Consider the following 15,958-nt stretch of genomic DNA (forward strand, 5'->3'; position numbering starts at 1 on the left):
GGTGAAAGTAAAGATAAAATTTACTTGAAAAGTTATCGACTTGCAATAGCAACCAACAACGCATTGATGGTAAAGCAGCTAAACCGATGAAAATAATCCGACAATGAGTCACAATAAGAATGACTAGAGTCAAGAGTTTATAAGATAAAGGTTTATTGTATCTCATACGCTTTGAAGTAAGAGAGAGAGAGAAAGAGAGAGAGAGAGAGAGACGGAAGAGAAGGAAGAAAAGGAAGTAATGGAAAAAGAAGAAGAGAAAATAGAAAGAGAAGAAAAGAGAGTAAAAGAGAGGAAAGAAAGAGAAACAGAGCTCAACCCAAACCCAATACATTTTAAAGAAACTTGTTTATAATGAAAGTTGCCATCTCTCCTCCTCTCTCTACATGATTGGTTGATAAGACAACATGGAAACTCCACCTTTCCATGAATTTGTACGATTGTACAAGTTGATGTTATTGTCGTTTGCCAAAGAGTTCAAGTCACTGTTGAAGCATCAAAAGCAAGTTTTGTTTTCAACAACATCAACAACATGGACATGAATGCGTTTAACCAACTACCAGTTACTAAACAAAGTGTTCCCATCACCAGCCATCATCATCACAACCATCACACCAATAGTAACAACAACACCAACACCGCAAGTACCAACGGAAATAGTAACAACACAAGTTCTGCCCAACATGCCAATATGCAACAGTGTAGAGCTCAACGGAATTATTCACATGCTAAACCACCTTATTCATACATCAGTTTAATCACAATGGCCATTCAGCAGTCGCCCTCAAAGATGTTGACTCTCTCAGAGATTTATCAGTTCATCATGGAATTATTTCCCTACTATAGACAAAATCAGCAGCGATGGCAAAATTCAATTCGACACTCTTTGTCGTTCAATGATTGTTTTTTAAAAGTGCCGAGGACGCCAGATAAACCTGGCAAAGGTTCGTTCTGGACACTTCACCCAGAGTCGGGTAACATGTTTGAAAATGGGTGCTACCTACGACGACAAAAAAGATTCAAATGTCTCAAATCTGAATCTACATCATCATCATCTTCTTCATCATCAAACAAAAACATTACAACTGTTTCAACATCACCTTCTTCATCAAACTCACTTTCCAATCAAAATCTTTCAACTTTACAAGACCATCCACATGATCATCCACTCCACCAACAAACACCTGAACAACCATCTCAGTTACCCCATGAAATTGTTCTGAATCACCATCAACAACAAGAACACCAACAACAACACCAGCAACATCAGCCACAACAACATATTCGACTTGAGAATCAACCTCATCCACATCATCAACCTCATTATCAACAATATTTTGAAGACCAACATCACTTCCAACATAATTATTTCCACCACCACCAGTATCAACCACAACCACCTTATCCCCATCATCCTTTTTCCATTAACAACATTATCTCTTCACCCTATGTTAATGACATTATAAATTATTAAATTTCAAATTAAATTTCAACTTTTTCAGAAAAATGACTTTCTCAAAATTCACAAAAGTTACATTTACCATCTAATAATTGCGACGGAAACACGAAATCATTAGAAGTTCATCTTGAAATGACATATCATTGCTTTTTGAGAGCTAACCAAGCTATTACTCTAGTACAATAATTGAATAGAAACAAAATCCAAGTTAAAAGAATTTATTAGATGAAAGTAGAAATTTATTTGAATATTTTTCCTTGATTGAACTTCTTGCCATCAAAGTCTCCTTCCCAGCTGAAGTACTCTTTAACCTTCTTTTTAGTATCATCGGAGTTGGGGTCCAATTTTACCCAGTTATACGATTCGTAATCAATTTGCCAGTCAGGTGAAAGCTGAATGAAATAAAACAATTCGATGAGAAAATGAAAGCAAAATACAAAACATTAAACAGCTAACATGACTAAATTAAACTGCCAACTTTCATATAAAACTTGTATTTATTCAAGATTTAATGCATCTCCTAATGAAAATAGTAGATCTATGGAGTTAGCAGTCTAATTAAGTGGTGACTGTAGGAAATTGACTACAAAGAAATTACTAAATACCCTGAAAGCAAGATCTTGACCACGCCAAACCCAAACTCCTGAGATAGAGCATTTGTTCAAAGCAGAGCAAAGATTCAAAATGAGAAAATTTTACAAAATACATCATAAATTAATAAATTTCAATTTCGTAGCAAAATGACTTTACCTTTCATTGACTGATCAAATTGGAGATTTTTTCATAGTCACCGTCTAACAAGAAATAAAAATACCTTTAAGATCGAATTTAACTTTTTCAGTTTTCTATTGTTTAGTGTATCTTAAAACGGTAAATGCTCGAGATGGCGACATCTAAAAATTAACTCAAGTCTGACCCTTTTTTGTTATCTTAACCCTGACTACTAGTGTAGTCAGCTTGAGAATGGCAATTTTTCATAGTTTCAGTTCATTACATTAGGTCTGGTTAGACTTTAAATGGGAATAAAAATTAAGGCGAGTGAATTGAAAATTTGAAGGTCCTAACACTTTACATGACTTTAGTGAACCAACCTGAACATGATTCGAACAAAGTATCCAACTGAGCGTTTCTTCAGCTTTTTTTTAATACTCGGTCAGTCAAAACTAATATTCGGATGTTTGTTTGACCAATCAGAAACATTACTCTATTTACTATTTTATGAATTCTCATTGTTTCAATTGATAATTTGAGGATAAACATTGAGCCAACAATCAAATCATTGAATCCCTAATCTCAATGGAACCAAGTTATTCTTACTGCAATAATTGTTGCTCCTTTCAGTAAACCAATTGATCCATCAATTGTAATCATTTGTTTCATTTTTTGCTGTTTGTAAAGGATAAGAAGAAGAATATTTCTAGATGAGAAAATAACTATTTTTTTATTGAATGAACGGATAATATTTTCTCATGTAATTAGTTTAATAAATTACAAAATTGTTGATTAAAAGGGCAATTTCGGCATTTTTATTTTCTCTGTTCATCTCTTGAAAAACTCACTTTGCCTTTTATCGACAAACCAAAAAAGCTTTCAAACTCAGATTCAAAGTAACTAAATACAATAATAATCTTTACATAAACATTTTTCTTGTTAATTTTTTTTCTTCTCTTTGATTAAACATGTACATAAAGGTGATAAACATGATTAACAGGCAGTCCATCTAATCGTTGGTAAATCCTGAGTTATCCTGATATCTTTTGGGTACTTGAGCCATGTATTCAGCCATCGGTCGTTCAGCATTGCTTTTCATGGCTGATCTTTTAGTTCTGTAAAGAGTGAACAAGATGATGAAATGCAGGAAGATGATGATGATGATGATGAAGGAAAGAGTGACAGAGAAAAAAAAGATTGATTGAATAATCATGGAATTGGAATCAACAGGGAATCAATTTTTCCACTCAGAGTTTTTTTTGCTTTTCGTTTTTTTTCATTTTCTTTCCTTTATTCTGTTCTTGCTTGGGAAGTGTTCAGCTCTTGTTTGGTTAGAATGATGATGGTGATGATGAAAGGGGGGAGAAGGGTGATGGGTGACGATTATTAATATTATTATATATAATTGTAATATCACGATTAGATGAGGAGAAGAAGAACTCACCAGAAATGAGAAGACTCGAGAGGCCCTCTTAACTGTTCGACCTTCGTTAAGGGTATACCGTGAACATGTTTAACAGGAGGTAGTATTTTTGATTGCTCTGCCCTAAATTTAATGAGGACCGATCGAATCAAATCTATAACTTGCTGGTCAATTTGTTTTTTTTTATAGTTTTATGTATAATAATAATAATAATGGTTGGGAAAAGTTGAAAGTTATCACTTTGCCGTTTCCTCGGTTCGGTAAAATGGCAAAAATAAAGTGACTTTTGATTATTGTTTTTACTGGGAAAACTGTTTCATCTCTTAAGACTGACTGGCATGTCCGCTTTAGTAAGTAATCAAGTTGACAATTAAGATTGTTTCAACTTGAGTTTGTATTATTATCATCTTTGTAATCAATAAGAGTGTTTTTAGATTCTTATCAATCTGTTGTCACAACAATAATGCAAAATAATCTGATAACTTCTGAATCTCTGAAAAAAGACGTTTTCTTTGTTTGTTTTTAGAGGAAAACTCAAAGTGATAACTTTTTAATGGCAATAATTAAAGCAAATTAATCAATCGTTTATCAATGGTAAAAATAGATCAATAACTTGTCGCTTTGCAGTCCAAAAATTTTCGCATATGATGGCGATTAATAGTGGACGTGTTAGATGGTGTAAAAGTGGTTAAAAATTTGGTGGATTTGGTTGGTGGATAATCTTCTAATGATAGCTGATTGATTAATTTAACTTTGCTCGCAATGGACTGAGATTTGATCAGGATTAGGGGAAAGGAAAGGTGAACAATTGATCAAAATTTTTGTGATTAATGTGCTTTTTTAACTGAATCATGTTTGGCTAGTTTGAAACATTTGTTGAAACATTAACCACAATAATTTATTTCAATTAAATTGTATTCCTATTGGTCTTTAAATTGTGAGATAACAGTTTTTAGTTGTGTAAATTGTTGGATTGATTGCTAGTGACACTTACTTTTTGATTAAAATAACTGCAACCAGAACAACTGCAATCAAGAGAAGACCCAAAACAACAGCGACAGTAATCAAGGCTGTTCGGAATGTTTTCACCATTGGATCTTGTTCCTCACAGGTATCACCTCGGTAACCTTCATTACATCTAGAGATTAAAATAAATTGATTTAAATCAATGGAAACTTGGCTTGTAATGATTAAATGTTAACAAACCTGCAAGATCCAGTGTTGTTTGTTATGACAATACATTCCCCGTGAACACAAGTAACCGTTGAACAGACACCTACAATAACAGACGATGAAAGGATTAATTTTAGTTTTCTTTTGATATATTGTTTATAATTGAGTTTAATTTTTAAATTAACTTACTTATACATTCTCCTGTCTTGGTGTCTTCAATATATTCATGGTTACATGGACACATATAACTTCCAATGGTGTTTATACAGCTTGAATGGGCTCGACATGGGTTAGTTGTTGAACTACATTCATCAATATCTTCACAATACTCTTTGTAATAACTAGTTCTATCCATATCCATTTGTATTATTGTTTCAGCTTTAAAGCCAGGATTACATTCACAACTGAATCTACTGTTATCCAAAGTTTTACATTGGGTATTGGATGGACAGTAATCAATCAAGGTTTCATTACATGGAATCAGCTCAGTTTGTTGGATTGATGCCCGCTGTATAACAGAGTGAGTTGGTATTACACAATAAGATGCTGCTTCTGAAATTGTGCTGGACAGTGGATGGCAGACAGCTTCATCATTCAATGGAATCAGATTGGTTTCAGTTTCTGGATCAGTCAATTCAAGAGACAGTATAACCTTATAATCACCAGCCACTGAAGTTGCGTCGTTTAATTTACTATAATCAATGATCTTGATGTCGCCAAAAGTACTACCATAGACATTGGCTAAATCTAGCTGCAAATTGTTTATCAGCTCCTGACGGATAGCCTTCTCCATGAGTGTTGGTTTCTGTGTTTGGTACTGGTTTTCTGCGGCCGTGGTTAAATAATCTATACACCCGGGTATATCTAATGGTGCGTAATAGGGACAGACTTCGTCCATTGTTGGAGCGCTCATGAAAAAGGATTTAACTGTGTGCCGTGCCTTAGAGATAAGTAATGCTGATACTTGTTCATCTAGACGAGTAGTCATCTCAACTCTTAAAGAACGCTCAATCAGATAACATTGACCATCAGTTTCATTTTTCTTCAACCCTGGCTGACAAACACAATCATGAGTTGTGGCTCCTATCAGATAAGACTTTTGGCACACAGCGTTATCAAAAAGACAACTTTTCTCATCAATTGAACATTGGTCCACACAGTTATTGTTTGCTCCTACAGTCGTTCCAATGGGACACATGCATTCCCACAAATCTTGTCCAGTTGCTGACAACTTTGGCTGGCACATTGCTCCTCTAGATGAACATTGGGCGTGTCCCTTACCACCAGGTAGACAAGCAGTTTCAATGTGACATCGACCATCGGGACCATTTACGTAGGGAGCAGAACAAGTACAGGTCAACTTTGAGTTTACCATTGAACAAGTTGAGGAGCCACAAATTGACTTTACTTGATCCATTGCTTGTGTATCATTTGAAGCTGCAGCTGTGCATATGTCAACACATTCATTTGCTGGGCTAATTAATACATAACCAGGTAAACAACCGCAAGACTGTGTATTAGCATTTAAAAGACAAATTGATTCAGAGCTGGTACAGTTGAGTGTACAATTAAATGTTGGCTCACAGATAGTTGTATTCTCGACCAACTCGTAGCCAGGTAAACAGGTACAGTGTGATACACCCAGTGTTGTTGTACAAGTGTGAGAGCAAGCAAGCTCATCTCGGGTATCTAATGAACATTCATTTGAGTCACATCCAGTTGCGGTCTCGTAAGTTGCACCATTTTCACAATAACAGACTGGCTTATTTTCATATTCTTTACATTTACCTCCATTAATACACGGGTTTGAACTACATGGACTAGATTTTACACATGTACCGTTCGCACCGGCAACATAACCGTTAGTAGTGTCACAGGCTGTGCAAGTAGCAGTATCAGAGGTAGTACCAGCATTACAAACATATCCTGCAGGACAGAAGACATTGATACCTGTGCATGGATCGAGAGGGGCACAAGAGTGACCTATTGATGCATCGTATTTCCAGTAGTTATTTGATGCACAGGTACAGATTTTTCTCATGACTGGATCAAATGTTTCAGGATTACAAGTTCCAAGTCTTTGTTGGCAATAATCTGTACCATTAATAGATGTAGTAGTGCCAGTGGCAGTATCAATTTCAGAGAAGGTTAAAACACAATAGTCAGGCTTTTGACAACGCTCTCGCATATATCCATCATCACAGTCACAATGATATTCATTAGGCTGAGTGACCTGACAAGTACCATGGTCTGAACATGTAACCCTATCATCTCTACAAGCATCAGATAGATCAACAGCTGAAACGGATAATGTTGCTTGACTATTACCCTCAACCCAGTGAATGACAAACTGAAGTCTATGCTGTTGTCCCAATTGTCCCTGAGCTAATTGAAATATTTTTTGTGATGTTGTATTTGTTTTTGTCTCACACAAATCAGAAACATCAGTTGAGACTAAATTGTTTGCACCATCTACTAATTGAATTTGAACCGTTAATTTGGGTGGACATGAAGTTATTCCCATTGATTGGCGAAGCTCAAGACCTGATGTATAATTGAACCAGTCTGAGTAAAGGTAAATAATACTATTGCCATTTGGAACGGATGAGAATAGCAGTGAATTTTTGTCGTTTGATGTGCTACCCACTGATGGAAGGTAATGCCATTGTTGGGTTGGCTCAACTGAACTCTTTGTCCAACTTTCAAGAATCATTTCGGTTGTTTCTGTCAAGGGTGGTGTTGTTACATCTGCGGCAAGTATTTCCCCGACTGCTATAAATTCCGATTCTCCAGCTTTTCCAGGTATCAATGATATCATGTGATCTCCACTAGCTGCCGCATACACAAAGTGGCTCATACAAATCTGGACTGTGTACCAATCATACATTGAATCAGCAACATCAATTGAAGTTGATGTTGAAAGTGAATAAGTTGGTGATAAAACAATTGTAGATGTACTTGAATCGAGTTGAACCGTTAAATTGGATGCTTCGGTTAACCAGTAATTAATTGAGACACAAACATCAGTTGTAGCGGCCTTGGTCAATGTTAATTGATAAGGAGCTATTGTGCCAGTATTAGGAGTCAAAAATTTGGTAAATGTTTGTGGTTTTGTGGGGAAAAATTTATCAGACCAGTATAAAGTTGCCCCATTTACCAAATCAAAATCAAAACAGTCATCTGATTCACATGATAAAGTTACATTTCGAGTTGATTTTTCTTCCCGTGTAACTGTCGTAACCAAATTGGTAGTTGTATCAGTAACATTTTCATATACTGTTTCAGCTGAATTTGATTCATAGTTGAAAGGTGAACAAATAAACAGTCAAGTTTGAAAAAAAACAAGGGAAACAAAGAAATTAGTTTCTCATAGAAAATGGAAATTTTTGAAAAAACCGATACCACAATTCAATTGTGTTTCATCGTAATATTTCAGCATTTTCAAGTTTCCACAAAACTGGCGTAAAGCCACAAAAATCAAGTTAATCTCAAAGGAGTGACCATTTGATTGTCAACATGTCTTTCAAGGTATTTAAAATTTTCATAATCTTTCCTTAGAACATCAAGAAAACTTTTCCTAATCAAAATCATTTTCAATTTATTTTCCAATCAAATCCAAAACTGATCTAAATATCATGTTTATAAATACAATTTATGAAAATTGAATAATTTATTTGGAAAATACTGGAAATTGAAATTAAATCCTTGATTGACTAAAGGTTTTTGATGTGGAAACTTGAAAAAATGTGAAAAATAAACTTACTGTTTTCAATGAAATAGGTAACTTGGATTCCTTTGAGTGCAACATAATAAGAATTGTCGCTTCCTGTACTTGCCAAGTTTGGTGTTATCATGATTCGAGCTGGATAAACGGGCTGAAGGAAGGTTGACTCAAAAGTGCCCCAAGAATCGCCACCCAAATAGGAATCATTAAAGTAAGCAAATACAGTTTGTGGTTTAGCCTCTGAATAAGCACTGACACCGACGCTGAAGAAATTGGTAGCAAGATTATCAGCTTCTAATGTACCACCAACACCCCAATAGTCGAAGCTGACATCAGCTTGAATCAACTTTTCCGTGCTATTAATACTTGGAATTGTCTTGACAACTATCTTGAGACCATTTAAATCAGATGTTTTCCCAGCATAATACAAATAACTTTCATCATTGATCTTTGGTGGGTACGTCTCCAGATCATGTTCAGTCCAACCAGTCGAAACTTTTGCTTTTAAAACTGTCCAATCGAAAAGAAAGAAATTTTTTTCTTAAAAACACTTTTCCCTTCATTTCAGTTCATTGTGCTCATTGAAATACACAAAGTAATCAACATTTATTAGTTAACCTTTGAGCGTAAAAGTTAAGCTAATTGCATTAAATCCTGAAAGATAATGATTAGTGCGACAGCAAATATCTGCGTTTTTATATTCACTTAATCTTAATTAAACAGTACTTTGATTGCTGTCTGTCAATTGTAAGAATTAAGAGAAAAAAGGTTAATTTTGAAGGACATTCATTAATAAATGATTGATTAATTCTGAATCGTATTACTGAATCTTTACATAAAACAACTGTAATCAGACCAACAATTTATCTAACATTAGCATCATCTTATTCAACACTTTATCTTCATTGCAAGTAAATCAAACATTTTAATTGGTAATGATGATAAAATGCAATTTCCCCTTTAATCATAACTAACATCAACAAAATACTCAAGATTATAAAGCAACGGGAAAATGTCCGATTCCAGTCTCGACGGACTTATTCAGTTTGATAAATTGTTTCAAAAAATGTCGACCAATGATCAAGATTCGGGTTTTGTCTTGCAATTAGGTTAATGAAAGTCGATTAATATTTTGATAAGAAAATGGCATTTTTCTAGTTTCATGTTAGTCTCAATCTAAGGGAAACTGAATTGTTTCATGAAAACATTATCAACATTTCTCAAGATTTTGTTTTGACTTGATCGTTGAAGATGAAAAAGAAACTTGAAAATCTTGTTCATTGATAATTTCATCGGTTACAAGCAACAGTTTGAAACAATCAAATCAATTGCCATCAACAATTCGCATTGTTATAACAATAGTTGCTTCGAGTGTTTTCACTCTTTTTTTCAAAACTCACTGACTTGAGGATAAATTTTAACCTCCAAATCATTGAATAATTGAAATGAACTTTTCCAGTAAACTTGAAATGATAGCCTAGACTCAAGATGTTATCAATTCCTTGTCACAATAAGAATTGAAAATAGCTTAAAAAAATGAAACTTGAATAATTTCTGTTCACCTCATTTCACTCTCAGTAAACAATTTGGAATCTCATTTGCTCTCAATTCATCTGTTCAGTGCTCGACTATCATCTCTCCCAGGGTTGTTAGAAAATCTTTTATTGGCTTGATTGTCGAGTGAAGGAAAGGTAAATGATGACAATAGATAACTGTAATTACACTTTACCTGTTTCCCATCTAATCTAGTAATAAGACGTAAAAGGTTACAAAGTCACTTTAACTTTTCCAACATTTTCCTTTCTTCTCGAGCTTTAACGTTTCTTTTTTTTCTCTATTCAACTTTGGCCCAAAACTCATAACCTGAATTATTGCCTGAATTATAACAACATTATTATGGCATTATTGTGATTATCATAAAAAATGATAAAGATTATTGAGAACGGCTTTGTTTACCGTTTTATATTCATGATTGTTAATAAAAAATTGAAAGGTCAAAAAGGTCATAATCTAGTAATATCAATAAATAATAATTGCAAGATTTGGGCAAATAAGAAAAACTTTTTTTTCTCCAAATTTTTTTCTACATTCATTTATGAAGGAAATTTTCTTAATTCAGTTATAATGAACAATTGAACAGTTGACTTACCTTGAGCAGAACTTAAGTTGACTATTTGGTAAAAAAGTGTTATTACTGTTAATAATATTGAGAATCGTAATCGTTTTGAAAACATTTTAGTTGCAAGTTTGTAAAAGTTTCATAAATTAAAAGTTGATTTTCGATGATTGTTGATGGATGATGAGAATGGGTTGATGAATTAAGGCACAAATGACAGTAAAAAGTAGAGTGATACAAATTGTGATTAAAGGACTAATTAAGATGAAGATGGTGAGTGAAGAAAAAAAAGGAAAATAAAAATGGAATTATTTTGTCTTCTTTGTCTCCCTGAACGGGTTAAGATGATTCGTCTTCTTCTTAACCAGGTTAATGGTTATTATTGGTACTGAATGATGGTTAACAGGTATGATTAGGATAAAGGTTGGTGAAGGTAAGAATCGACAGAGAGAAAAGTTGCTTTTCTTTCCAAGACAATTTAGTCTCTTTTCTTGCTGATTATTGATAGACAGAGAAGATGAATAGAGGAAAAATGGCGATTAATTGATAAGATTCTGTGGAAATTGATGAAGATGAGAGAGAGGGAAAGAGGGAAAGAAAGGTGAAGATGAAGATGATGGAGAAGAGAAACAATTAAAGCTCACTTTTCTTGCCTTATCTTCATTGTCTCATAATCTTCGTGGTGTTAACTGTAAAAATAATTTCCATGGTAATGGTAAAGAGGATTTATGAGTCAATTGATGAGAAGGTAATTATCATTAAAACAAGGTTAATTAACAATAATTCATGTTTGCAGGTTGACATTTTAGTGGTTACTTTCTTGGTGCAACTGTATTAACCTGAAATCGGATTCCAGTGAATTTTTCGAGTTTAAATTATTCAATTGCAAGTTACACTTTTGTTTGGATCATTTTGTAATCCAAATATCGATAAAGATGTTTACCAAAAAGCAGCTTTTCTTCATAAGTCTAGTCAACATTGTTGACGTTTTTAGGTTGAAAAGTGATTACATTTGTTTTATTGTATTGATATATCAAGTAGGAAATTTCGTGATTAGTTGGTTTCAGGATATTTGGCGAATTTCATGAAAATGGAAAAATTGGATTGATTAAAATTTTCATTTTATTTCGATACTTTTTTTTCTATCATTTTTGCCTCAAAAATATTTTTAAAGAAATGTCAAAATGTATCAATTGCGATAATTTCATCCAAAAGTGAAAGTATTTTATTATTAATAGCTTTTATTATATGAATCAGGCTATTTTTGAACTTAAAAAGGTCGCTTAATCTTAACTGATACAACATTTTATAGCACAAATTTCTTAGTTTATCAAAGTTATAACATATAATTGCTTTCAAAAAATGAGTTGATTCGATGAATAACGAAGAACAGATGAACAGATGATTTCAGATTTAAAGTGAAAGTGGTTCAGAGACTTTGATTGCGAAGTTCCAAAGTTGCCTGCAAGAAGCAAATGGTTATCGAATCTGATGGCCAGCGCAACAGAAATGCCAAGTATCAACTCTCTGTAATGTCCAGTCAAAAGTTATTCTGAAATAAAATAGTCGGTTTAATGATGCAACCCAATATTAACTTTGAAACCTTTGAGGTGGTCAGAAGGCAAGTCTATTTGAAAGGTTTTACCAGCCATTGGTCATTCCCGTTGAGAAACATGTCTGTTTATAGGATTTTGTAGCGATACTTAAATGTTTATACCTTGCAACTGGACCGACTTTTGACCGGCCAAGAATCAAATCTCGCAAGTCAAATAGCTCAAGCAAGAGAAAAGTTCAGATTAAAATCAGATAATTAAAAAAGCATTGTATAAATTTGATTTCTCATCGAAAATCATACAAACTATTTTCATCTTCGAACCAATTCTTTCTAAACCTTTTTCAATTCAATATTGCGAGATTTAAAATAGAAGTTTTAGATTTTCAAGATTCGAAAAGAACCAAGCTGAAATGGATCGTAATTACACTTAACCAGTCTGTCATGATTAGCTTATCAGACTGAAATGAGTTACTTGGCATTTCCATTGATGCACTCAATGCCTCAGACTTTCAATTGTAAATGATGTAACTAATGAGTTGATCTTGAGCTTCATTTTGATTGATGAAAAGTGATTCAGTTTGGTTCCTGGTTAACATTTGTTATAACCGAGCAACTCACCTGATTGTTGATCAATTTTCAATGTTTATTCTTGTGATTCATTTGTGCAGTTAACAGTATATTATAACTGATTATTTATCGATACTTTTATCATTATCTTGAAACAATTAGTCGATTGTTGTCTTCGCACAGGTAAACACACAGTTTACCATATGTTGACTAAAAACTGAGCTTCTTGAGTGAACTTGCATAAATTATTCCAAAATGATTTTCTTTTGTTGCCAACTCTTCATATTAACTATGATAATAATCTGATAAGTTGTTTGTATTATCATTTCACTTTTCCTTCTTTAACCTTCTTTTTATATCTCTTTACTTAAAGCAATAATAATATCAATAAAAATAGATTAACTGTGAATATCAAATTAAATGGGTTCAATGTTGATCTTGAATATTGTCAAATTTGTTCAACGACATTATCTTAACCCTTTTAAGAGTAAATAAAATTTTTTATGTTTCATCTTAGTAGCTTAAGATTTCAACTAATCTCTTGTTTTTTTTCAATAAAAGTCTTTACTTGGATTAGCCTTGAATTATTTATAGTACATTGAAAAGTCAAGGTTCAATTGGAGGTGACTTGATTGATCACAGTAAAGTGTGACAATCACGAAAGCTCAATCAAATTAGTTGAAGTCAAATGAAAAATCGAAAAAAAGGCCATTTCCGATTTTCGGACAAACTTTTTTTTATGAAAATGTCAGTCTTTTGTCATAATTCAAAGATTCAAATAAAAACGGAAAGTTTGAATTTTGCTGAAAAAATGAAGTTAACTTTTAGCGATTGTAAAATCTGTAATCGACTCTAAAGATATCTTGAAAGATGAACTGAAACTCGGAGCTTCTATGAGTATTGAAAAATTCAACTTTAGGTTTACTCAGTTGGAATTGGGAAAAACATTCGATATGAAAAGTTGAGAAAATTTCATCAGCTATTCATTGGATTCATGAAAAACTAAAATGAAATCGATGAAAAATTTGTTTCCAATTGACATCTTTCATTATAAAATGGAATCTTCGAAGGTTGACAATTTAAATGTCGATAGCTTTAGCTGTAATTGACCTAAAAGCCGAAATTTTCTCACAAGGTCCAAATTGAATTTGCATTTTACAGCATTGCTCGGTGACTTTAGACAGGTTTCCATGATGTTTAGTCGCTTCTCAAAATGTTTAGACAAAATCTTAAGCCAGTCATAAAACCAGTTAATTTACTAAAAAGTCGAGTTCTCAGGTTGTAAAGTCTCTCGGAATAGTTAGACAAAAGGGTTTTTTCACAAATCCAATTGTTTTTTGTTTTTTTCTGGTAACAAGGTTCAAGACATTTCTCCTTATTGCTAAAATGATTTGCAAAGCTCGAACAAACTGAACTCTTTTTTAAACTTTAAACTTTTACTTTAACGTCTTAAGCTTTGACTGATTTTATCTCTTTGAATTTTTGTCTGAGTGATGATCGAAAAAGTGTGCTAAATCGATTCTGTCTATTCATTATGGGAACTTGTCATCGAGCAATATTGTAAAATGAAATTCTCATGGATAATGAATAGAAGGTGATTTAACTGAATCAAGAACTAGGCACTAATTTGATTAAATTGAACAATTAAGCGACCTTTAATGGATGATCATTTTGCAGCAACTTTTTGTCGCGAAAAGCAAATTGAAACTTGAAAATGAACTTTTAAAACTGAAAATTTAATAAACAAAATTAGATTGCAAAATGTAATAAAATTGAATGTTAATCTGATTGACTGATGATGAAACGTGCCGTGGTGAAAGAAGCAGTTGATATTATTGTAATATTGCAAATTGGAAAAAGCTTTTCACCATTTAATATAACTGTAAATATTGAGCAGGAAAATTAGAAAGGTAAATAGGTTAACAGTATTTTGTTGATTGTTCATTTTAAACTTGTTCTGCTCAAGACAAGAATCATTTTGTTCCTCTTCGCCTCATTGTCAGTTGGCGCTTTTATTGTCAACAGTGTTCAATATTTAAAACCTCAACGTGAGGTTTCAGTTTTTACAATGAGAATACAGGGAAATAGAGAAAAAAAGAGAAGAAGATAACAAGAAATTTATTAAACACAATCTAATCTGGCAAAGATTAGTATTATGTGTTAACATGTTAACAGTCAAAGTAAAATGATGATGAATCTTTAAGTACATATCAGCTTATTTCTGGTTTCTTCATCTTGAGGTAGAGATGCAAGATGAACATTACCTCGTCTCTGTCTTGCCATTCATCCACCTTTCATCAGTAAGCATCATATTATTAATATCAAGGATAAGCCTATCAATAACTGTGCATATTACATGAGCTAATACATTTTGTACAAAAAAAAGTTTCTCTGCTCTTCTGCAAAATCCTCTTGAAAATACTGTTCACTCACAAAACCCACAAAAAAACTGCTTGAGGTTTTACTTTTCCTGCCTTTTCTCATCCTCATCATTCTCATTATTATCATCGCCTTCTCACCTCTTATTCAGATTCATAAAAAATGCTTATTCTGTTTTCTCTCTTCCATTAAGTCTCAACCTTTTAGCTTTACTTTTCTTTCCTTTTCTTCTTTTTTTTCATTTTCGTCATTTTTTCTTCTCTTCTTCTTCTTCCATAAAGATTATTCTTGCCATTTTTTTTCTTATTGTCATCTTTTCTTTCTTGTTCATCTTCTTCTTCTTCCTTGACACTTCTTCTTAACGTCACATAGAATTGAGATGGAAGACGAAGAAATAAATGTTGCTTATCCATCTTCTTCAGCATCTATCTTGACTTGATGCTAAGAAGGAAATGACTTCTATTATTTTCGTCTCTTTTTGTTGATACAACTTGAGTCTTTGCGGGCACTAAGATGGCCTAAGACTTTATTTGCCACGCGTTTATCAGTCTTTTTGGCTGGGTAAATTTATGCTTGGACACACACACAAGTAAGGCCAGAAAGACGAAGAAGAAGAAGATGGGAAAATGGTTTATTTACATTGCATCTAAATTTACATAGAACGTTCATTTTAACTAGGCACGCAAATTGACCTTAACAAAGGCAAGAGCAGCTCAAGAGAAGAGAAGGCCAAAATGATAAAAATTTTCTCTTTTTTTCTTCTCTTCTCCACTCTCTCGCTCTTCATCTTCATCATATATTTTTCAACGTGTTAAACGTTTTTAGTCTTTTTACGGAGTCAAAGTTTACCTTTG

At 33.2% G+C, this 15,958-nt stretch overlaps 2 protein-coding genes and 2 long non-coding RNA genes across 6 annotated transcripts; 2 read left to right on the top strand and 2 right to left on the bottom strand.

Annotated features, from left to right (window-relative positions):
* The first annotated feature begins 104 nt into the window (after positions 1–104).
* On the top strand, positions 105–1,504 carry LOC107365355 (uncharacterized). The gene has a single exon (XM_015932848.3). The coding sequence runs from the start codon at positions 530–532 to the stop codon at positions 1,469–1,471; it is 942 nt and encodes a 313-aa protein (XP_015788334.1). The 5' UTR covers positions 105–529; the 3' UTR covers positions 1,472–1,504.
* Positions 1,505–1,658: 154 nt separating this feature from the next.
* Positions 1,659–2,119, bottom strand: LOC149093645 (uncharacterized). The gene is made up of 2 exons (XR_016199623.1): positions 2,062–2,119; positions 1,659–1,848 (listed from the first exon to the last, which is right to left on the bottom strand). It is a non-coding gene; the product is annotated as an uncharacterized LOC149093645 (long non-coding RNA).
* A 751-nt stretch (positions 2,120–2,870) lies between these two features.
* Positions 2,871–10,872, bottom strand: LOC107365260 (uncharacterized). Of its 3 annotated transcripts, none has more exons than XM_015932740.3 (7): positions 10,637–10,872; positions 8,527–8,997; positions 4,953–8,048; positions 4,797–4,866; positions 4,585–4,728; positions 3,612–3,713; positions 2,871–3,282 (listed from the first exon to the last, which is right to left on the bottom strand). In XM_015932740.3, coding segments are annotated over exons 1-7 (3,969 nt in total). In that variant the 5' UTR covers positions 10,722–10,872; the 3' UTR covers positions 2,871–3,281. The 3 variants fall into 3 exon arrangements, with proteins under 3 accessions (XP_015788226.2, XP_015788225.2, XP_015788224.2); XM_015932739.3 differs by having other exon boundaries at positions 2,871–3,489; XM_015932738.3 differs by lacking the exon at positions 3,612–3,713.
* Positions 8,042–8,668, top strand: LOC149093646 (uncharacterized). The gene is made up of 2 exons (XR_016199624.1): positions 8,042–8,291; positions 8,544–8,668. It is a non-coding gene; the product is annotated as an uncharacterized LOC149093646 (long non-coding RNA).
* Positions 10,873–15,958: the final 5,086 nt, after the last annotated feature.

This window comes from Tetranychus urticae, chromosome 3 (assembly GCF_039701765.1).
Source record: "Tetranychus urticae isolate SD_2017Ah chromosome 3, NJAU_TeUrti_SD_1.0, whole genome shotgun sequence".
NCBI lineage: Eukaryota > Metazoa > Arthropoda > Arachnida > Trombidiformes > Tetranychidae > Tetranychus > Tetranychus urticae.